The sequence below is a fragment of the Oryza sativa genome, chromosome 2 (assembly GCF_034140825.1).
Source record: "Oryza sativa Japonica Group chromosome 2, ASM3414082v1".
Classification (NCBI taxonomy): Eukaryota; Viridiplantae; Streptophyta; class Magnoliopsida; order Poales; family Poaceae; genus Oryza; species Oryza sativa.
Window position 1 is genome coordinate 18,072,109 of NC_089036.1, and position 24,966 is coordinate 18,097,074.

General features: G+C 42.2%; 1 protein-coding gene, 1 non-coding gene and 1 pseudogene across 2 annotated transcripts; 1 reads left to right on the plus strand and 2 right to left on the minus strand.

Annotated features, from left to right (window-relative positions):
* Positions 1–915: 915 nt before the first annotated feature.
* On the minus strand, positions 916–21,664 carry LOC107280000 (very-long-chain aldehyde decarbonylase GL1-5-like; annotated as a pseudogene).
* LOC107280180 (uncharacterized) lies at positions 5,415–8,494 on the plus strand. The gene is made up of 3 exons (XR_010739707.1): positions 5,415–7,897; positions 7,989–8,080; positions 8,185–8,494. It is a non-coding gene; the product is annotated as an uncharacterized protein (transcript).
* LOC136355200 (protein FAR-RED IMPAIRED RESPONSE 1-like) lies at positions 15,014–20,547 on the minus strand. Its single transcript, XM_066307589.1, has 4 exons — positions 19,790–20,547; positions 16,278–19,236; positions 15,432–15,496; positions 15,014–15,350 (listed from the first exon to the last, which is right to left on the minus strand). Exon 2 carries the CDS (start codon positions 17,395–17,397, stop codon positions 16,384–16,386), a length of 1,014 nt encoding a protein of 337 aa, XP_066163686.1. The 5' UTR covers positions 17,398–19,236; positions 19,790–20,547; the 3' UTR covers positions 15,014–15,350; positions 15,432–15,496; positions 16,278–16,383.
* Positions 21,665–24,966: the final 3,302 nt, after the last annotated feature.

Consider the following 24,966-nt stretch of genomic DNA (forward strand, 5'->3'; position numbering starts at 1 on the left):
GCTCGAACTTGCTAGCGACATTGATAGCAAGTTCGAGCGGGATACTGATGTCGAGGTCGAGACCCCCTCTGCTCCGGGCTTGAGAAACATTGATGCTACCCGTGTGTGCAAGGGGTGCGAAGGGGTCACTGGTCACCACCCTGCCCCTTTCTCATTTCTCCCCCAAAACGAAAATGCTAGGGTTTGTTGCTGCTGCATTGCTCATCGCCGGGCTCGACCTCGGCCAAATTCAGGAGGAAGGAGATGGGCGGGAGGAAGGAGAAGACCCAGAGAGGATTTTACATCAGGAAGCTCACCGTCGCCCTTGCCTCGCCATCGCCGATGTCGCCCCCATCCATTCCTCGGTGTCCGCGCTGCCGCCACATAATCCCTTTCGCGACCGACACCTCCAGCGCTTCCCATCGGATCTGGCCGCCACGACGGTGACGGCGGCGACCAGCAGCAACCAGCAGCAACAACCATCGCCACCATGACGACGGTGGCGAGCAGCAGCAGCAACCATCGCCACCACGATGACCACAGGGAGCGGCGTGCCGGTGCGGCTAGAGAGTGGTGGAGCAAGAGGAGTGGCGAGCGGTGGGAGCGATGGATGCGGTGATTACGATGACAGCGACCAGTCGGGCTCGGCAGAGCAGGCTGCCAGCGGCAAGGGCCGTGCTCGGCGGCGAGGAGTGAGAGGGTCACTCTTTTTTTTTTCTACCGTTCTCATTCTCTATGCCGTAATTAGTCACTAATATAAGATATACTGTGTAATAGTACTACGAACTCCACTACATGAGCTCAAATAATGAATTGTTTTACCCAGAAAAAAAGATCCTCATACATACGGTTCATACAACCAACCAAACAAACTCTCCTCTAAACCGTATCTCTTGTGCAGACAACCAAACAACATCTCATACTAGCCAAGCTAGACTAATGCAAACAACCAAACGACTGCATGTGTATCCCATTAATTAGGATAAGCTCAACCTGGATAAGGGAGATGAGCCAGGCTAGACAGATACGAGCAACCAAACACACCCTTAAGTACTGCAAATGGTTAATCACCTTGACATTTCTCTTGCATAATGCCATAGCAACGGCTCGAGCCACCTTGTCAAGATTTCCTGCAAGAATAACTTGGTCTGTCCTTGAGGCTACACTATTGGAAACCACCGCAGCTGCTAGGCTGCTGCCCTGCCATCCACAATTCTAGTCCTCAAACTTTGGCTGCTGCTGATGAAGATAATGTTCTCCGTTTCCATTGAGATTACGTGCCTGTTTTCATTGATTTATAAACTCATATTCTTGTCATTTTCGTGGCCTTCTCAGGCCAAATGTATATATGCATGATTATTCTTTTTTCTCACCTGGTTTAGGAGTCCAAGGCTGAAAACTTTAGCACCTCTTCTGTCAGCTTCATGTATTGCCTTTCCAATCAAGTCGTTGATAGCTTTATTCTCCCTTTTTAAGTGGTACTACACAAACAAATTAGATGCACGTTCTTAGGATATACTACTCTTTGTCCCTGCATTCTAATTAGCATAATCATCATTATTATGAATGATCAGATATTAATTCTTACATGGAAACTGTATCTTGGTATGGCCCATGTCTGCATGTTGAGGTTTTTATCTAGGACACTTCTGTCGACAGCAAATGGAGAAGAACTGAACGCCCAGGTACACATGGCGATGAGCCATGATAGGGGTGACAAGATGGTTATCATGGACCAGTTACTTTGATTGTATCCTCTAGCAGCAAACATGGAGAATCCGGGCCTCAGATGATAAATGGATTGGAGGTCGGTGAGATGCGTGAGGTGAACCACATCCAGGGATTTCTCCTTACTGATCTTGAGCATGCTCTCGTATAGGGTGCTAGATGATTTATCCATGGTATTGTAGATATAATCGTAGAATGGCATGTAAAGGGAGTAATTTGTGCGGAACTGCGTGTGGTGAAGAGAATGAAACCTAGCAGCGGAAGACCAAAGTTCAAATTAAGTAGAAACGATTTTGTAATGTGCATGTAATGTAAGTATAAACAACAGTTTGGAATATCGATAGAGATCAAGAAGGAACATGAGGTACTTACGAAGGGGTGTACATAAGGTACTTGAGGGGAGGGAAACATTTGAAGAGATAATTGGGAACCAACTCAAAATTGCAGTGGCCCAAGTTGTTCATGAAGTCTATGTAGAATATGTAAATTGCATATGCAAGGATGGAGATGGTTCCAGTCAACAAGCATGTGACCACTGGGATTGCAAAAGTACATCATAGGCCACTAACTCTGCAAATGGATGGACGACAGCTGAATAGGAATAACGGAATGATCATATTAGTCATTGATAAGCTCAGGTTGAGTAACCAAACCCCAAAGAATTAAATTGAAGTGATAGGCTCGTGTCTAAGAGAGCATGAGAGTTTTTTTTTTCTCGAATACGTATGAGAGTTGCATATCATTGCATTAAAGAAGAAGAAGAGAGGTGTCCAAGACGCAAATACAAAGAACCAAAAAGCAAAACACAAAAAGAGAGCAAAAGAAGAACAAAGCACCTCAACAAGGTTGTCCCAACAACCTAATTTAACAAGTCTTGTTAACTAGGATCAATAATCAACGAAAACCCTTGGCTCGTCTATGTTAGAGTGTGAGTTGTGAAGTAGTTTGTGTTTGGTTTGTGACATTTGTCAACAAAGCAATTACATCAGCAAAAGTGCATGTCACCTCGTGGTTGCAGTGACCTAAGTAGCATCCCAAGAACTTGAGTTCAAATCTTCATAGAAGCGAATTTCGGATTGGGTTGTTTGAGGGGCTAAGTTCCTAATTTTAAACAGCCCCACTCCGGTGCTTTCTACTCGGAGTAGAAAGAAATCTGGGCCATTGATCGTATTTAATTGTAGGGCTGAGATCTAGTTCTACTCCCACCAGTATTAGTGGAAGTAGAAATGTGAAAGGGTGTTTTTGTTAAGGGAAAAAAATCGCGTAGGGGTATTATCGTATTTTTTCAGTCTCTTACTCACCCTATCCCTATCCGATTCCTCTCGCATCATCACCATTTCACCACTTCCCGTCGCCATTCCCCTCCATCCCTGCCTCCGTCGCCGTCCATCTCCCTCGCCGCCTCCGTCGCCTGTCCTGGTGTCTGCTCCCCCTCCAGCGCCATCGCCTTCTCCGCTCCCTCACTGCCCTCGCCGCCTTCTCCCCCGCCAGCGCCCCTCCATCGACGTCCGCCTCCCCGCCTCCCCCGCTATCGGCGGCTTCCCTCCGTCGAAGCCCTTCCTCGTCGCCCTCGCCGCCTTCTCCTCCGTCCGCGTCTCCGCGCCGGCTTGTAAGCCCCCACCATCGCCGTCCTCCTCCCCCGCCCCCTTCTCCACCGCCCCTCCACCCGCCTCCACCGGCTCGCGATGAGCCCTCTTCGCCGCGTCGCCTCCCCCCGCCACCGCCGCCACGTTTTCCTCCCCATGGACCGCCGCCCCCTTCTCCACTCCACCGCTGTCACCATCGACCTAGCCGCCGTCGCGGCTCTCCCCTCCCCATCATCCCCCGCCCCCTTCTCTGTGGACATCGACCTAGCCGCCGTCGCGGTTCACCCCTCCTCATCAACCGCCGCCCCCTTCTCCACCATGCCGGTACCGCTGGTGTCCACCTGCATCCGCCGCTCACGTCGTTCTCCTCCGCGCCACTAGCAATCCCGCGTTGATCTCCTCCAAGTCTCCCTCTAGCAACCTCCTCCTTGGCTAGTGGTAAGTAAACGAGTCAAAATTTCTTACTGTTATGATTTTGCAGATAAAGGTTGTCTGTTCTTCAATCCATTGCATTGTATTTTGATTATTTGATTGAATGGTTGGGAGCAGGGTCAGTTTGCAAGATGGTGGCATGCGCGAAGGGGATCCGCATGCCGGCGAAGGGGTTATCGGTGTTCAGGTGCGACGTTGAAGTAGATGCACGTCGGTGACGTCGACAGCTTACTGCATTGAGTCACCCCGAAGCGTAAGGTTTCATATACCGCTCCTTCTCAAATGGATTCAAATATGAACTATAAATATTATCTCAAAAAGGCATCAATGTTTGGGATCCGTCAAATACTCAAGTAGTATCTAAATGATTTAATAAGGGGAAGAGAGCATAGTAAGGTAATTGTGGTAAATGTTCGACAGATAATCCATTTATGTCGTGGTTGGTAGTAGTGGACGATCTTTAATCTTGCTCAGTTCGGAGTTGATCAAAATTCCGGCTAAGTCCTGTCGAAATGTTTTCACATCCTTCTGCATAATGTAAAGGGAGTGCATTTTAAATCGTTTTTCGAAATGGGAAGCACTGGTGCAAAATATGAATAGAGGTCGTTGTAGTTGCCTGTATTTGAATTCCTGGGAGATAAGATTCGCTCCAATGCTCCATGAACTTAAGGGTGTACAGGCCACACGAGACGCTACAAGAATTTAGTCGTTAGGCTAACACGTTTCCGTAATTGAATAATGTGAATATCATGTGGAAGAGTTTGAGTCACCCACCCATCTCCTTGCTTTGGCAATTTTTGGACTTTGTTGTATTCCCATTCGGTAATATTGAAACCAGGCCAATCATGTTTTAACTGTGGGTGTTGATTCTCTGTCCCGTGTAATCCCCTCTCGATAGCTAGCAGCTGGGAAGTTTTGTGCAACGTTGGTACGGTAAAAACATAGCAAAACCGATTTGAATTATACAAGTGGAAGTGTATCGCTTACCACACGCCTTAGATCGGGTCGATCTTTACTGATTGGCTTTGCGAGCGAATATAGTATTTGCACCTCACGTCGCTTGGCGTTAAGAACGGCTAGGTACCAGTGTGTATCTTTAATATTAATTAGGAGGAAAATCTGCAGATGTTCAACAGTAAGATAGAGTCATAAATTGAATTAGCCATTACATAGATAGCTTAAATAAGTATTACCATGTCAAATGCTAGATAGTCGCGTGCCATATCTCTAATCCATCGTTTATCTCGAGGTTTGCTTGCTTCGACATGCGCTCCCTCTACATTTAGTAGACCTGTTTTAATGGCCATCTCTAGGAAGGCCTTGCCATCTCCCCTGATTCCTTTCTCATTATAGCGGAGGCATTGGATGTATGCATTCATGACCTGAATTTGAGGTTAGTTGAGTTACATAACAAATATAATTATAAAAGAATAGTAGGCTTGTTAAATAGGCGAACTTACATCATCATTTAAGAATTCTGGTTGTGTTAGTACATTCATTCTTATCCGTTTAACCTCCACTTCTTCAATATGCACCATCACTTTGTTATCCTCCGTATTATTAATGTAGGTAATGAAAGGGTCTTTTTTTTAGTCAACTCTACGAAGGTAGGACAAATTAGTAATAGATCTGTAGAAATGTTAAATGGTTAGGCATTACCTTCTGAATTTTTTAATGGTGTCTGGCCATTCATTTTTTTCTTCTTTTGACCTCGTAAGGCGTTCTTTGGTGGGCCTTTGTCTATGATTTTTTGGTAAGATCTTCCTTCTCGATGTACACTAGAAAAGGGTAAGTCAAATCAGTAACACACAAACATAGAATATAAGTAAAAAATTATGGATGATGTAGAGAGTTCATACATTCAGATATTTCATTCGGTGTTTGGTTGTTTTGTTTCCTCTTCTTTTCACCCCGTAATTCGTCTGTGTCTGGCATGTTAGCTTCTTTATCCGTTTGCGCTTGAAAAGGAGGAAAGTTAGTACCATTGACATGAGCATATGTAACTATTAAATAGCATAATACCTATTGTTTTCTTTGTCTGTGCTTGGGTTCTGATTATGTCCTTCTTTTTACCCCTTGTTTCGTAGATGAAGTCAGTCCGATTAGTCAGTTTGTATGTTCTTCCTGTAGGACCTGTAAGCCTCTTCCTGCTTTGATTGCTCTGGTTACTGTTGTCCTGTTAGGTAACAAAGTGCACGTTAGTATTATGATAAGTTGTAGAAACGTTAGCGAGAGAATTAAAATTCAGTTTACCTTCGTTTCACAAGTCATGTTTACATTTTGGTTTATATAGGACTCTTCGTTATGATTTGATACATGCTACCTGGGATCAATTTGTTCTTGTTCAACATCCTACAATAGCGTCAACCTTTTTTTAGCGGTGTTACGTAAGTAATAATGATTAATAGTCTAGCTTATCATCTTTACCTCAAACACATGCGTAGTATCTTTTCGTTCTAGGCATTTTGAATCATTTTCCATGCAATCTAGTATCAATGATCGCATACGTGGCCAAAAATCCTTTGTGAAATCGTTGAAATTATCTTGTAAAGTTTGGATACTTTCTTGTAAAGTGATATCGGCTGATTGTTCAGTGGATGTTGTAGAGTGTACTTGAATAGCACAAGTGAGAAAAGGATGTCAAACATATTTTGTTAAATAGAGTTCGTATTAAAACCCCATAATATATACCTCTTCAAAAGTGCATAGAAAATCTTCATTGGTACGTGCTTCGAGTATATCGCTCCAATATTTCCGTTTTTCCGTTTTTTATAGATATATTCTTGCACGGTTCAAAATGACAGTAGAGTATATCGTTCCGCTATTTTTCCATTTTTCCGTTTTTTGTTTACAGATAAAAGGATGGACAGGTACCGATCTCATTTACATTCTTCATAATCTCCTTTCTCCCCAATCTCATCTTCCTCCGTGTGCATCTCTTACTTCGTCAACCTCATCTTCCTCCGTGATTGCAATATGTCTGGTTCCTCGGTATATCCCGAAGCAGATTCCGCCGTTCAGGTATATCCCGAAGCAGAGGTGAGTGCATGTTCATGTATACACTTGTGAGTTCTGAGACGTATAATAGACTTATTAATCTTCGATTACTAGTTGCCAGCAATGGTCTATGAGTACTTCGGTTACTGCACATCTTATGCTGCCTAGATGTTATCCTTTTTCTTTTCCCTATGAATAGATCTACTCTCTTTGCATTGCGTGTACTGTATCTTAGATTCATTGGTTGGGTCCAACGCACTTTCCCTGGCCTTTATTTAGCTCGGATCCTGTTTACATTGTTTTCAAGCAATCAATCACCAAATTAAAACAGATCTGTAAACCCTGATTACATATGCGATCGACTTTTGGTCCTAGTCATCTGGCTGTCACTTAATTGTTTACGATTTGGGGATAATTTTCTTTTCTAATTCATTAGCGATGAGAGCGCCGTACATTGTTGAGAGACTATCATTACCATTTGTTGCACTGGCAATTTGCTCAAGTATATCGACATATTATGTTATTTCTTATTTAACCTAGTGCTTAATTTGTTACTGTATTTTTTGCTGTCTTCTGTTTTTTCTCTTAAGTATCAACTGACTCAAAAACTTGCATGAATAACCTAAACTTTGACCACAATTTTCTTAACCATTAGTCCACACAAAATGTTTGTTGTGAAACTAATTTGCCATTTGTCCACGTTTGACTTTTGTAACAAAATTTTGGAGTATTTTAAGTTTTTATTTTATTTTTTCTTTTAGGAATAAGCTAGATTATAGTATGTTGTTTCGTATTAGTAAAACTTATTATTAAGTCGCAGAATTCAACAGCCACCGAAACAACATCATCACTACGACATATAATCCGTCAAAATCGGTCGATGTCATGTGTTACTAGTCAAGTTTGTTAATTGGCACAATGGTTTATATGATGATGAACTAAGCCGTTGATTTTTTTTCCTTCTTAAATGCAGCTTGATGATTTAACATGTGGCGATGAAAATATGTTAGCCATGTCTAATGTTCTAAAGAACAAAAAATCTGCAAGGCTCAAAAACCTTGTGTTGGCTAGAAATTCATTTTCCATAACTGTATACAACATAAATACTTTGTCAAATCTTGTTTATGTTGGAAGGGTACAAATAACTGTGGATGGTGATGGCCGTCATATTGTATGTAAGTGTGTCATTACTTGTTTTCTATTTCTGTTGCTACAAATCTGTGTACTCTATACCTTAACTTGATGCTATTATATTTGTTGGTATAGACCCAAGGAATGCACCAACGGCAGAAGACATAGCTAGTGGAAAGGTAAAAAACATCCATTTTATAATGAGGACGGATTTTAGGGACTGGCAGGTATGTAGTCATTTTTATATAATATTGTTAATGGTCTCCTCTTCGATTTGGTTGTCCATATTTTAATTCAATATGTTTTAATCTTGTTTCACATTTGTGGGTAGATGATGAAAGATGTGGTTGTGGATGGCGAAGAGCTAATGCACAACCCTCAGCTCACCACACATGGCACCAATGCCAGCAATACGTCACAGGATGAGGAGGCGGCGGCCACCACCACGTGTGAGAAAATGGAGATGCGGGAGGCTCACCACAAGTTGAACCGTAGTCTCTTCCAAGACGATGACAAATAATTACATTCACTTTTTTTTTACGAGAAACAGCATGAGAGGCTCCTACTGTGATATATTAAGAAATATAAGGAGTTTATATACATCAAGGGAAAAATAAAAAAAGTAAAAATTAAAATAAAAATAATTACAAAGGAACTAATAACAAGAGTCTAGCCATGATTGAAATGGGGGTCTGTCTTCTTCCTTCACTCTTTGCATAAGAAGAGTGGAATTTTCCTTAAAGGCAAATTTCCAACATTGAGAGATATTGCAATATTGTCAAAAATGTGAGCATTTCGTGATGACCATATCTGCCAGCACACCGTGCCTATTACCTCAACAAAGAATGGCCGGTTCAATGCATGATAGGCTGACTGAATCATTTGCAGAAATTCCAAATCCTCATCCCAGTTGATACCTAGGAGATTCCAGCATGACTTGGCAAAAGGACAAGAGAAAAACAAGTGTACCATATCTTCCACAACCCCTGAAGTGCACATCCTACATGAGGGGCCATCTTGGACATGCAATTGCCTCCTTTGCAGCATATCTCGAGTGTTTAATCGATCCATAAAAAGGAGCCAGAGAAATGCTTTAACTTTCATTGTACACTTACTTTTCCATATCGAGGTGATTGCTGGATGAGGGGAGAGGTGGGCAAAAAACAAATCATAGACCTTCGTTGTCTTGAAAGTTGCCCCTCAGGAGTAAGACCAAATGTCTAGATGATCAGTGAGATTGATATTTTCCAAAAGGCGTGAAAGTTCAGTGAATTGCTGTAACGCTTGAGAGGATAGTGGCAAATTGAAATTTTGTCACATCATTCTGAACATAATTTTGTACTGTGATATCCTCATTGATAGCAAAGGAGAATAATGTTGGGAAAGCATTTTGATGTAGGTCTTCTGTCCATGGGTCTTTCCAAAAGAGAACCGAATCTCCTGTGTTTATCTGAATTTTACTAACCCCTCTGAAGATTGGTATTAAACGAAAGATATCCTTCCACCAAAATGATCCTCTTTCCTGCAGGGCATGCGGTGGCACCGAGTTGTTACTATAGTATGTATTCCAAATGAGCTTCACCCAGGGCAGATCCCTCTTATTGTAGAATTTATCCAGATGTTTCATTAGTAATGCACAGTTTTGGAACTCCAGATTTATGATACCCATTCCCCCTCTTTTTTTTGGTTTACAAACTTTGTCCCAGGCTGCTAGGGACAGAGATCTAGCATCAACTTCACTGGACTTCCTCCAAAGACAATGCCTTCTTGCTCTGTCAATGTGCTCAATTACTTTTTTTTGGGATTTTGAGAGTGCACATGTAGTAAGTTGGAAGGGAGGAAAGTACAGAGTTTACCAAAGTTAGCCTCTGCCCTTGGTTCAGAAACATTGTTATCGCTGGGAGCCTCCTTTCCACTCTGTCTATAAGGGGCGCAAAGTCTGCAATTTTAGGCTTAGTTGTTCCAACAGGCAGTCCCAGATAAGTGAAGGGTAAGTTTCCAATTTGGCATCCAAAAGTTTCAGCCAGGATCTTTGAATTTTCTTCAGATACGTTGATCGGAATCATACATGATTTGTGATAATTTATTTTTAGTCCAGTTGATGAAGCAAAAGACTGAAGGATGCCCTTTAAGCAGAAAATCTCCTTTTGACTGGCTTTCATGATAATAAGAGTGTCATCTGCATATTGAATTATTGGGAACTTAGTATCAGGTTGGGGAATAGGCAGGGAGAGGATGCCTATTTCGGGAGCTTTGTTTATCATTGATTGCAACAGGTCAGCAACCAAAACAAAGAGAAGGGGAGAGATTGGGTCTCCTTGTTTGACACCTCGAAGGCATTTGAAAGTCTTTCCTGGCACTCCATTGAGAAGGACAGAAGTTGTGGAAGTGGTTAGGATATCTTTAACCCAATTTATCCAAGTGTTAGTGAAACCCTTGGCTTTCAGTACTGTAAGAATGGCTGAGTGTTCTACAGAGTCAAAAGCTTTCTCAAAATCAATCTTAAGGATAAGAGTTTCTCTTTCGCTTTGATAACATTGATGGATATATTCAAAGGCCCATGCCAGACAGCCTTGGATTGTTCTTTGCTTGATAAAGCCATATTGGTTTTCATGGATGAGATCGAGGATGACTGCTTGTAGCCTTTCTGCCATAATTTTGGTTAGAAATTTCGTGCTAGAGCTCTGGAGTGAGATTGGTCTGTAATCATCTACAGATTCAGGTGATGGTTTCTTTGGAACAAGGCAGATAAATGAGCTATTCAGGTTCTGGATAGAAATTTTCTGTCCAAAGAAATCATGGGCAAGTTTACAGTAATCTTCAGAGATGATAGACCAGCATTTTTTCATGAATAAGCCATTGAACCCATCTAGCCCAGGAGCTTTGTCTGTTGGCATTGTTCTTATCACTTTGTCAATTTCTTCTTTTGAAGGCATTGTTGACAGGTCTGATAAGTGATTAGAAGGATGATAGAGGTCTTGCAGATTGATTATCATTTGATAACCATTTGAGGTTCCCATTCTGGCTTGAAAACAGCTTAGGAATGCCAGGGCCTTCTCCTGGTGAGAGGTGACAATGTTACCATCATTTAGTGTTAAATGAGAAAACTTGTTCTGTCTGAACCTTTGCGTTGCCGCAGCATGGAAAAATTTGGTGTTGTCATCTCCAAATTTAACGCACAGAATTGTGCACCTTTTCTTCCAAAAGATATTTCTGAAGTGCAGAAGTTTGAGCACATGTTTTTTAGCAATAGTCCTGAAATTCCATTCTTGGATGAACAGTGGCCTGACCTCTTCAATTTTATCCAACATATCAATTGCTTCATTGGAGTTTTGGATTAATTGATTTAAATTTGACAACCTTTTACTCCAACGTTTGAGGCCTCTTCGGACATTTTTCAATTTCCCATTAATAACTATCCCTTGATTAGTTGCTCTGACTGGGATATCCCAAAAAATCTTGACAACCTCCATGAAACCAGTCATATCAACCCAATAGTTCTCGAATCTGAAGATGATTGACTTTGGTATAGAGGTTTCAATTGAAATAACACATGGTGCATGGTCAGAGACACATTTGTTCAGAGCAGTGACCATTGTGTTGGGATAATGAGTTGTCCAGGAGGGCGAAGTGAAGAACCAATCAAGCTGTTGAAGGAGAGGCTGACTTTGCATATTACTCCATGTGTAGGTTCTGCCCTTGAGAGGTAATTCTTGCAGTCCAATGTTACTGATGGCCTCATTAAAAATCATGATATCATTCATATCGCCACCAGGCAAGTTTCTATTTTGCATTGATCGAATGAAGTTGAAATCTCCCATGAGCAGCCAGTTTTCATCAGGTTGGATAACTATGCCATTTAGCCAGTCAACAAAATCATCTCGTAAATCTCCTGAACACGGCCCGTAAATATTTGAGGAACCAAATTTCATTGCTTGATGCTGTGGCAGTGAAATGCATAGTGATTGCATATGGGAGGCTGCTAATTAAAGTGCCAGTAAATAGGTGACTGTTCCAAATTACAATGAGCCCTCCCGAAGCTCCTAGAGAAGGATGGTAGCAAAATTTATCAAACCTTTTAGGGGCAAACTTCCTTATATACGAGTGATCAAAATGCTCCCTTTTTTTTCTTGTAAACAGATAATTGCACAACCACTTTCTTCAATCTTTTGATGAATAGCCAGCCATTTCTGATCTGAGTTTATCCCCCGAACATTCCAACACAGGATATTGCAATTTCTATTTCGTGAGGTTGTATTCATTTGGGCAAACAAATTTATTTAGGAAGCAGGGAAGTAACACATGTACTTCATAAGAAACTAACCATAAAGATATGATGTTTTTCATGGAGCTGCCAGTCATCACTCAGAACCATAAAGAGAATCTACCCTGTGACAAAGAAATAGTCTTGGCCCAATAAAACACAAAAGACCCATAAAGTTGAGGATAACAACCCTGATAAGGACCAGGGCAAGAAGGCTAAGCATAGCCAAAACAGAATTTAAACTAATCATTCTTGCGCTGGAGGAGCTTGTCTTCAGCCACTTCCTCAGGAAGCATGCCACATTTCTCCACGCCTATTTTTTGCAGCTGGGCCACTGGGATGGCTGGTGGAAGATGGTTGGACCTGTCCTCCTTGCTGGGCTTGAAAGCTGGCACCATCGGCTTCACCTTGGACTTCTTTTTAGGGACATCACAAGTTAGATCAAGTTTCTCCCCCTTGTTTGCAAACCTTGGGCTTCTTCTCAGACCCTCAACAGAGAGCTGGGCCTGTTTCTTCTGCTTCCTCACTCTCACAGGCAGGGAAATTATTTCTGTCGAGGCAGAGCTGTAGGGAAGAGCTCTTGCGACATTTTTTTCCAGCAATAGAGATTCTTTGACGCTTAGCAGGACTTTGAATGCACCAAGGGAGCACATAGGGAATGACAACCCAGTTGATCTTGACGGTGTTCCATGGAATCGTTTGGGTGATGCATTGGAACATAGTGGGGTTCACAGCCAACAGAAGGAGTCTGAATACTCCAAATGCAACTGCATAACAGAACTTTTCAGGGAACCTGAAAAAAGGCAGTTCAGGGATTGGCAAGCTGTATGGGACTATCTGACCAGATGGCTGCTTGATGATCTGAACAGAGGATGAAGATTCAATCATTGAGTAATCATTGAAAGAGAGGGACAGCTGTGGTTCAACTTCATCCAGTTGATTCTGATTATCCTGATCCATGTCATCAATTCCACCATTTTCACCATCACCTTCAGGGTTGGCTTGTTGGAGTTGTAGGTCCAGTTGTAACTGTTGTATCTGGTCTTGTTGGTCTTGGATAACTTCCCAAATGGCTGGGGCATCTTCATCTCCAGGCAGCATATCAACAAAATTGCCTGTAAACACATACGGGTAGAAAGTCCAGGATTCCCCTACACCTCCAAGCTCTGCAGTGTGCCCCATCACAATTTTTTCAGGCACTTCATGAGGGACAGTATATCTAACTTTGACAAGAACCCTACCCAAGATCCTGTCCGTGGAATGCCAGCGCATAAGCTTTCCAAACTTATTCACAATTTGCTCAATAATGGAATAGGTTCTTAGCCTCAAAGGAATACCCAAAATGATGACCCATCCTTCTCTATTGTATGGTCTGTTTCTTCTGTTAGCAAGTTGATCATGTGGGATAAAATTGGCTTGCGCGAGGTTTTGTTGCATGATCGGACCCTCATCAACCATAGCATCTCTGTGAAAGACAGACTGAAATTGAACTATACAAAGGGCCAGGGGGTAGCGTTGCGCCCTAATGACCGAATGTGACAGAAATGAGTGACAAAGTGAATGATCTCATTGATAGTCTGGTTCACTAAGTGCTCAGGAGGTTGGGGCTCAATCAGAACAACAGCAAACTCTTCTCCAAGGTTCTGAGGGATGGACTGAACAGTGAAATCTGACCTTGGTATTCTGGCAATCCATGGGGCTTCCACATTGGCGCCAGGAGGAAGAAAGAGCTCCGGCCGAAGCTCAGCATCAGTATGGTTCGCCATGTTCTCCGCCCAGGCAATGGGAGAGACCAACAATGGGGTGGTGGGTTTTGGGGGAGGAGGATTACTGGGAGGAAGCATGATGGAAGGGCGAAAAGACGGGGGAGACGAGGGGTCCTTTCCGAGCAAAGCAAGATTAGTTTCCTTGTCAGAGCCCTCTCCCAGACGCAAATCACGAAGCTTCTCTCGCCAATGGGCTTTCCGCTTTACTTTTTTGGCCCAACAAAACCGACTAAGGTGCCCATAGTTGTAACAGGCCCAACATCTTATTTGATTTTTACAAGCCGAGACTAAATGATCAGGAGAGAGACAGCGGGAGCAGATACCCGGATTTGTTCCCTGCAATCACTGCAATCCTGCATAAGCCGTCTCCGAAGAAATCTAAGATGTGAGCTTCACATTGGGAGGATATTTTTTCAAAAAGTTACGAGATGTTCATTTGTCAATGAGATGTTTTATTTTTAATATTCTAAGTTAGTTTGCTCGGATGTTCATTTGGAATAAGCTAGTTGATAAATATTTATTAAATGATACTCTATTTGGATATTTATTAAATGGAACTCTATTTGGTTATTCACGTGTGAGATGCCTTTGGTTCAGTGCACAAATATTGCACCTTTGGTTCAGTGCGATTCTTCTTTCAGTCCAGCAGGGTTGCATTCATTCCCGAACCTGAAATATGAAGATTTCCGTTCAAAAATTGGCTCCAACAGAGTCCCTAGCGAAGTATGTGGTGATGTATTTCCTATAGGGTATACAATATATATAATTTTTATCCAGAAAATATATAAACGTGTTCAAGTAAAACAACTGGAATAGGATCCTAATTTCATCATCCAGGACCAAATTTCAGAAACCAAGCAGCAAGCAGTCAAGTTAGGACACAGGAGGTAGTTCAATTGTGTAATTTTCTGAAAATGGATTAAATCGATCTCTTCTGTATTTCTGTAATGTTTCTGAAAAAGACATCTTTTATAGTTCTAAAGCATTTCAGCTTATTTGCCTCTGTACACATCTAAAATAAATTAAGTGCCTCAGTTTCAGAGTGTAATGCATATGCAGAGATGGCCATATTCAGGAAGACAGGTTTGATCTGCTATAAAAGAGTATCCATCTCACATATTCATAATCAAGCTATAAAAGATTATCCATCTCACAGATTCATAATCCTCAAAAAGGGTTACTTATGCACTGATTCAGGGTTTTATGCTCTTCCATACAGTGTGACAGTGTGTGTACGTATAATTTGGAAAAACAAAGTGCAGGTTTCAGGATGAATGCCCAAATACTGAAGACCAAACATGTGGTTTTGCAGGATTCAGTTTCCCTTAAGTGAAATGTGTCTCACTAATTAACCAGGTGCTTAACATTCATACGTGCCTCCTGAATACCAGATCAAACTCAAGATAGTACCCTCTGTTATTTGCATATAAAGATGGACCGAGGAGGAAGAGAAGGATATGCTTTCTCCTGCATGGAGGGAGAAGGACGTAAATGTCATGCATAGTTTCATGTGTAAATGAAGCCACAATAAATGGAGCCGAAAATCACCTTTCAGCCTTTGGCACTGTTCAAGACAAATCCCACATGTGGGCATCATGGATATCAAAAAATGCCTGCATGAACAAACAATTTTATCAGTAAGGTTATTTCGATTTTTTGTCATTAACGTGACAAACTGAGACCCTGTTTAGATGGGACTAAAACTTTTAAGTCCCTATCACATCGGATATTTGGACACTAATTATAAATATTAAATGTAGACTATTAATAAAACCCATCCATAATCTTGGACTAATTCGTGAGACGAATCTATTGAGCCTAATTAATCCATGATTAGCCTATGTGATGCTACAGTAAACATTCTCTAATTATGGATTAATTAGGCTTAAAAAAATTGTCTCGTGAATTAGCTTTCATTTATGTAATTAGTTTTGTAAGTAGTCTATATTTAATACTCTAAATTAGTGTCTAAATACAGGGACTAAAGTTAAGTCCCTGGATCCAAACACCACCTGAAGAGATGCTGCAATATGTACATGTACTATGAATGTTACACACGGTATGAAAGACACAAATACATCCACCATGAAAAAATAGCGTAATAACTCTGAACAAAACTCAGCACCAAAATAAACTTCCATTTTATCAAGTGGGAGTACTCTCTCGACTTCCAGGGATTTCTATGAGAAGACAAAATTGCAACCTCTGAACCAGGAACAGTAATATATGATTCAACACAAATTGTATAAGAAAGTTTAGTAGACAACTTTCCTAATCCAAACGCATGCACCAGGGAAAATACTTAATATGCGCATCTTGAGAAAAGATTAAATTAATCCAATAAAAAACAATGCCATTAATACAAAAGATACAAAGTTTGTGAGGCACAATAACCTTATTGGTTTTTTGTGTGCAATGTCTCACGGAATGGCCTTCGTCTCTTTGATGGAGCTCCTTTTGCCCTAATCTCATCAGGATCACAGACCCTCTTCTCTAATGGCTAGTTACTAGATGAAAAGTGAGTTGGCATAGGAGCAAAATCTCCAGCCACGATGTTCTCATGGGATGACGATCCTTTATCCAAAATCCCATTTAAGAAATCCATCGCTTTTTCTGTCTGCTCAGGGTTCCTAGCATCACTACCCAGATTTCGGAGGCTACGAAAACGAACCATGTGTTCAGACCACACATTAGGATCGGTATTCCTGTCTGACCTAAATGCCGCCATTGCTCCCATTGTCCACCTATCCACGACACAACAACGAGGGATGGTGTCAAAACCAAGGAACTTGAGTACAACAAATATGTGTGAGCAAGGGATGTCTTCGCACTCCATCTTCCGGCAGTGACATTCCACACCTTCCAACGCCTGGCCTTTAAAAGTAACCCTCACTTCATCCCACACCTCATTATCGTCCTTCAAACCAACAACATACAGTGACGAACCATCTTGATTAGTCCCACTTATGACTTCGAGTCCAGCAATTAGCCATATCTGTGCACGGACTTTCTTGAACACGATTGTTGTGAATATACGGGCAGTGTCTTTCTCCAATGGGTCGGCGTCTATTCTACAAAAAGGGATCGAATTGGTACACTTAGCGTCCAACTGAGCCTCCTTCTTACGCAGACGTTGTATGCACAACTTAACATGTTTGACTAAGCACATTAGTGACATATTTCTCTTCAGAAGGGTGTGAAGCTTTGAGTTCAGTGACTCACTATGTTGGTTGCTGCGCATACCCAACAAGTATTTCACATCTGTATAGGTAGCAGCCCACTTCTCCCTAAGTCGGTACATCAGAGCGATCCATTGTCCATTTCCCGTGCCTCCATTCTCCTTAAAATCAGCCCAACGTCTCTCGAACTCCTCCTCATCCATACTCTCATAAATTAATTTTCTTAGCTCATCGAGTTTTGGCTTACGAAGGTGACGACTCATATTCTCCTCTATATGCCAAGTACACAATCTATGGTAAGCACCCGGCATTACCTTACTGATAGCCTTTGCCATTGCTAGGTCGCCATCGGTAATTAATGATTTTGGATGCACTTGACGTATTGCCTCCAAAAAAGTCTCAAGGAGCTAACAGTAAGAGTTGACAGACTCATTGGATAGAATTCCGCACCCAAAAATTGTTGTACTTATATGGTGGTTAACTCCTATGAAAGGAATGGAAGGAAGATTGTACTTGTTTACCCGGTAAGTGCTATCGAAAATAACAACACCACCAAAAGCAGCATAGTCTAAACGAGATTCAACATCTGCCCAAAACACATTCCTAAGACGCCCTTCCTCATCTGTGGTGTATTTGAAGAAAAATTCTGGATCTTCTTCTTGCTTCCTTGTTAGATATTTCAACACATCTTCAGCATCACGACCCTTGATATTCTTCATCTCGTACCGAGTAAAGAAATTATAAAGGTCCTTCATCACAAAACTAACCTCTTCCGACTCATCGTGGTTATTCTCCATAACCTCCATGATTTGAAAGGGCCTAAGGCCACTCATGCGAAGCTCGATCGCTTGGGCTTTCTTAGAATCAGTCATCACACGATGAACTCCTAAAAAAGCATCATGGTCAGGATTTGCAAGTTCGAGCGTATGTTGGTTATCAAACTCCTTAACAAACCACATCCCCTTCTGCTCGTTCCGCTCAATCTCAAGCTTAGCTAAGCAACCACAGCGGGTCAGTGCCCGTGGCTCCCTTTTCCACTCTGTCCTCTCAAAGTGCTTCAACTCCCTGTACTCTTTACATGAGCATACGAATTGCCTCCATATAATCTCACCGTCCTTCCGCTTCAAGTTGTTTTTCCTCACACTGAAACCCTTACCCTTTGCATAGTCTAAATAGAATTTGTAACTTTCCTCCTCGCTTTAAAAAACCACAGTACCCATCATTTTATACTCTTCCTGATCCTCTAGGCTCACATAGCTCGAAGTCATTATGTCAGACCTCACCTACGGAAAAGTAAAAAAAACAAACAGAACAAGCACCCAAATATAACCTTACGTCCTTTATACCTCATAAGAATAAAAAAAAAGAACAACCGTCGCCTGCATAAATACATTGCCAATCCAAAGAAAACACGGGAAATTCACATTAGGCAATTCAGTTACTGTAGGACTGCATATAATATCTGAGGTTCATAACAGGGCAGAGTAAGGATGCTGATTCTATAAATAATCTAAATGATTACAAGCTTACTTGCATCCAGCGCTTGGCACTCAACATCTAAGTCTCCAAGGTAAAATGGGTCCACCTAGTACTGTAATACAATCCTTTTAAGTCTGCACTTTTGGGGAAAAACATTTGTTTGGGAAAAGACAAATCATGATTGTTTAATTTATTTTTCACTATTGTTTTGTGGGAGTGGGTGGGTAGTTCACAATTTCATCTATCCAGTTCAATCAGTGCACCTTCACATTCAGAATTCAAATGGGTTTGAGAAAGTTCTACAAATATGTCTTAATAAATTCACAGATAAAAGAAAACATCTTTTACAAAAACTGCAAGAAATAATTTCATCGCAAGTGTACTTCTGAAATACATGAATTTCTCAAGTGATTTAAAGTGCATTGTGTTGCCAAAAAAATATATTAGCTAAAACAAAATTAAACCAAGACATGACACATTAATTGTCACCTTGTTTTCTTGTGCAGAACAAAAACCAAATTCCACTTTTGTTGGGACCTAACTACACAAACTGTTGGTACATAGAAAGCTTGCCCAAAATTAAAGATTGACCAGTGGAAGTAATAGATGAAGAAGAGTACCTCACTAAACACAGGATGACAGGAACGTGTGACTTCTTCCCAGCATCGTCAAGCAGCACCTGTAGTGATCAACCCCTGCAAGGCATGGAGCAAAATTGAATCACACCTGTAGTGATCAACACATGCACTAATAAATTAATACAATGCACTACTACTAGTACTGATGAACTAGCTGGAAATGCTGGATGCATTAACCAGTTGACAAGGCAAGCATTTGGGAGAAAAGATCAAAGATCAATTGCACAAGATATGATTTAACTTGCCACCTTTGCTGAGGTTTAATGCTAGACTTATCAGTAACACATCAATTGCTGCAAACTGTTTTGAGTGGAATTTGAAGTGACAGGTGTATTTCATTTGCAGCTCGAGACCAAAATTATTGTTCAGTTTTCTTTCAAAAAAATATTGTTGTTCAGTTTCATCGTTTATGCTTACAACTCAACATACAAAATCGATTAAATATATCTCCTATTCAATTTAACATCAGCTAGTGTAGATTCTCTAGTATAGTTATCCATTTACAAGCAAGTTGATGCATTTATAGAGGAAAAATTCAGACAAGTTCACCACTGAGTAGAGGAAGGGGAACAGAAAGTCAGGATGGGGGTGGGATGGGAGGAGTGGATACCTGATGATTTCGCCGCGCCCAGCTGCTGGCAGCGCCGCCGCCTGCGTCGGACAGATGCGACGCGCCGCGCCACCGGCCGCGACGCCGCCTGCCGGGAGGAATACCCGCCGGGCGCACAGCCGCCTGCCGGTGCCTGCCTCCGACCAGATGTGAACCGAAGGGGGAGGGTGGAGAGGGCGGGGCCGACGGACGGCGACGGAGGGGGCGAGGGAGATGTAAGGCGATGGAGGGAGCGGAGACGGCGGCGAGGGTGGGCAGGGCGGGGGAGGCGGACGGCGACGGAGGGGAGCGGAGAAGGCGACGCAGGCGGAGGAGACGGCCGGCAACTAAGGAGGCGGACAAGGCGGCGACGGCGAGCGATAAGGACGGCGACGAAGGCAAGGCGGCGAGGCCAGGGGAGGAATAGCGCGACAGAGTCCACACCTGCAATGCGAACCGATGCGAACATCCCATACCAAAATTACCCATAAAGGATATTAGGAGATTACTTAACTACCCTTTAAAATAAACTATACAGATTAATTCTACTCGGAGTAGAATACTTCAAGTATATTGCACCGGAGCATCGCTGAATTTTAAAAGGCTGCATATATCCGATTGGATGTAGAGTCCGGGTAAAAAAACCCTTCTCTAAAAAAAAATACAGCTGATTTATTAACCTTGCAATTTTCATTTGGAGAGCTATAAATCGAAACCTTAAAAGAGTTGAACAACCTCCTAGTAGCCAAGTAATTCATGCAAGAAAGCAAAGAGATGTATCTTACAACTGATTGGCTCAGTGACGATGGAAGCATGGTGGTGTGAGTGGTAGCGAGAGTACAGGGCATGATGGTGCAGTGCACGATGGAACCAGTAGGATAGAAACTCAACCGGGCCAGCGTGCATCAGGACCATTACAAGGGCGCCGTCTCTTCTCCTTAGTGGCATTCCTTGCCCGAGTGGCATCAACAGGAGGACTAGGTATTCCAAGTGGCTGTTAAGATGAAGGTATCATCCCTGCAAAACAAAATTAATTTTCTTGGTTTAGATTTTTACTGACCATTTGTCTGAACTCAAAAGAATTAAAGCATACACGAACTTGGCATGTCCATATAAAAAATCATATATAGAGATAGAACTAGAGGAGATTTTGCAGGTGAGATACATATATACCAGTTGTTCTCACGATCCACTTTGCTCGAATTCAATACCACGTTCTACAATCCGGCGCCGATTGCCACGGGCATCCATGAGCCGGGAGATGGTTAGCCAGACCTGGCTATGGAGAATCCTTAGCAACATGAAAGGAAGCACACTGAGGTAGGCCACATCTTTCTCTCCCAACTTCTTGGCAGTGGCCATTTTGTGGCATCCGTGAAGCACCCATGGAGCCAGGGGCGGAGCTAGAGCGAAACAACAGGTGGTGCCCCTTGCTTAATTTACTCTATTTTAGATTGAGTTTAAGCTAATACGGCTGTCTAAGTTTGTATTGAGGGGTGCATACATGGTGAAAATAGATGAGGTAGAGCTAAAAAATTTTCTTGACCGGATTCCTGGGCACCCTGCATTAGCACATGCATAGACAGCATCCACGCATGTTTATTTCGTTTATGCTCATCTTAGCATAGAATCATTTTTTCTCTCTCTACGTAAATTCATGTACTGGTTGCTAATGAATTTGAAAAATCACTAGCAGATCATTTGAAATGGAAAATTATGTGCAGACCATATGTACTCCCGAGAACATTGTTACCTTTAGGTTTCCAAGCTTTTGCCATGGCGATTCAGTACAAAAGGCCAGGATTTGTAGCCATTTTTCTCTATTGCCTTTGAAGGCTTGCGGCTTAAGTGTTCTCGATCTACTAGTACTACTGAAGGGGCTGCTGCTACAGCGCATGATTGCTCAAAGCAGTAAGCCGGCAAGCTCTATATATAACATTTCGTTTATATAGCACCAGATAGGTAGGAGGATCTACGATTCTTTACCCATGGACCTTATTAACAAATCAGGTATGAAGAACGAAGTACAAACCAGCCCCAATAATTTAGATACACAAACTAACAAATTCAATGCACTAGTATTGAAACAATTTCTCCAGACATCCAAAAGAGATTTCCGCGTGCGGGCCTCCGGCCCGTCTGCTCGGAAGTGTCCGCAAAAATCACAATTTTTCCATGCGGGTGGCGCACCCACATGCAAAAATAAAATCCATTGGTGCTTATGTCGTCCGAACGCAATAACAAAAAACAGAAAAAAAAAAGAAATCGCAAAAAATAAAAATGCGCGCCCACACGGACCCGTGGGCTGCTGGATCCGGGCGGGACCGTCCACCCGCCGCACGCCCTCCACCGGAGGGCTCCTCCTACCACCGCCGTCGGGCTCCTCCCGCCGCTGCCGCCATGCTCCTCTCGCCACCGCCGCCAGATCCACGCAGGGGACAGCTATGCACCCCTCGCCGTCTTCGACTCTCTTCGGTCAACGTTGGCTCTGTGGCCGCTTCTCTACCACCATGCGCCACCGGCCGACTACCACCGGCTGCTGCGCGCCCACCGGCTGTTGCCACTTGCCCGCCGTCTCTTAATGCTAAAATTTGGTAAGCCCCAAAGTCATCATCGGCCTAGAGCCAGTATCAGCTTCACAGTCCTGAAATCGACCGATGGATATTATGAAATGCTACTAGTTGGATTCTTGATGGATTCGGTCAAAGAAGTTTATCTAGAAGAGATCGTGTTCAAGGAGGACGTGTCTTGGCAGTTTATCTATTAATTAGGCAGATTTAGTTAGTTTTCTTTTATTTTTAGAAAAGTGTATTCAGCATTCGATCAGGACTTGTGTTTTTCCTTTCATCTTAAGGAAAATTTGAATTGTGTCCAATATAGACTAGCATCTACCTATGGCTATAAATATATACTCATGAGGTCCTTGTAATTTATCTCTCGATCAACAAGTTGGGTTGCATCGGCTTCGATCTCCGATGAGGGTTAAGGCTTGTTATGGCTGTTTGTATCGACGAGGCTAGGGCCACGACACTCTAACATTGTTGATGTAAACACCTATCTTAGTTAATCTAAGTCGATGTCTCAATTTATTTTGTTGGTGATAGTTAAATTGCTTCATCGATCTAGATTAGCTAAAGTATTCACCACTCTAAAAATCAGTCAAAAGCTTGATTATTTAGACTTTATGCTTCTTTTCATACTTAGTGTTGCATCAATTGAGTTTGACCTATTAAGTTGTGCTTAGAATAAAAAAATACTAACATGTGTTTGATTGGCAATACGGGTTTATCGGGATTTCAGCCGATGAGTTATCTGGATGTTGCATCGGCTTACAAGTATTACATACAAGTTGGTTTTAACCGATTGCATCAAAGGTTTCACTGATTATCTAATCTTTTGGATTTAATGTCATCGGAAGACCAACCGATGTATGCTTAACCTTCGGATCAAACAATTATTCTATTGTATCATTATTGACCGATTGGTTTCTATTGGATTATAGTATTATTTATTATATTATTACCAGCCGATTGTCTTTATATCATTATTTACTTAAGTGTCAGAATCTTCATTGGACATATATCCCATTGTTCAAAACCCTATTGACATCGGCGGGTATCGGCATCGGCTAGCATTGCTATATCGGCTTATTGGCTAATTGGCTTTTTGTTCTTCAACTTATACATCTTGTCAGTTGCAGGATCAAACTGACTGGCACGTTCGCATCTCATAAATATTTTGGACCTGTATTGGAACTAAGCAGATCTCTCAGGCCGTTGTATTCGTTGACTTAGTTTGTGTCAACATAGATCTGGCACCATCGACCGAGCGTGGATTTTTCATCAACACTGCCGCGTGCCCGCCGGCCAGCCGCTGCCTCCCGAGAGGGGAATCGAGTGACAGAGAGGAGAGAAAGTTCTCTCCTAGGAGAGAGAGAGGGGGGAATTTGAGAGAGAGGAGTATGAGGAGAGGAGGTGAGAAAAAGAGGAGAGGAGATAAGGATGACTTGAAAAAGAATTGTAGCGCTAAGAGGGAAAGAGAAGGTAATTCAGACTTTTGGGCGGACCTTCAAGAGGTCTTCACGCGAAAATACCTTTTCCTGTGTGGCCGTTTAAGATGCTAGTGTGAAAAATAGCCAAATTTTCACATACGGCTCATTAAGAGGTCTTTCTGCGTTAATATATTTTTGCATACGGACCTTTTAAGGAGCCGTATGTGAAAATGTGGGTTAATTTTTGCAGATGCGAAAACTTATGGTCGGTTCTACAATATATCAAGGTGCTTGTTAAGAAAATCATTTGTGTGGAGTAGTGACGGTGGCAGTGGGGGAAGATTAATTTGCATCGTTTTCACGCAATCGATGATCTTTAATTTAGTCAATGCATCATTAATAATCTATGGATAGGGTTGACGCAGAGGGAGATATATCATTGGCAGGTATCAAATCGTAGCAATCAGTTTAAAACAGTAAGAGCAATCTAGAGGAGAAAGGGAAGTTCAGCCGCTTTAGATAGCTGCTGCTACCTAATTAATGATGGGGGGCATGGCCGGCCGCATTGCCGACGAAGCGCCCCATGCCACAGGAAGCCGGTGTCACTAGAAAAGATACTTCTACATGTGACGGCTTCTAATATGTCTAGAAATAGCAGCCCATCACATGAAAGTCATCTCAATCGGATCAAAAAGTACCCGATTGAGTTATGGTCGCACATACATATTAGATGGGCATAAAACTTAAGCCTGTCATGGATAACACCTATCAGTGACGAGCCGTAGTTTAGACCCGATTGTGATAACATTCCATATCTCAAACGGGCCTAAAGTTACGGTCCGTCACAGATGACCATCATCTGTGACGGGTACCAACTTTAGACCCGATTGAGATAACATTCCATATCTCAAACGGGCCTCAAGTGACAGATGACCATTATCCGTGACGTGCACCAACTTGAGACCTGTTTGAGATAACAACTAGGCCCGTCACAGATGACTCGTCAGTGACGGGCTATATACTAATGCCCGATTGAGATGACTTAATCTCTATCGGGCATTAACTAAAGCCCATCACCGATGAGTATTTTTTTATTTTTCATGTGAAATGTTTATATTTGTAAGTTGAACTATAGCAAAATAATTAAGTGCAGTATAATAATTCATTTTATGAGTAAAAGTAATTTTACGGGTAGTAAATGATTTGA

Bases quoted from the DNA above. Each gene is read 5' to 3' on its own strand.
- LOC136355200 (XM_066307589.1), bottom strand. From the start codon at position 17,397: ATGGCAAAGGCTATCAGTAAGGTAATGCCGGGTGCTTACCATAGATTG.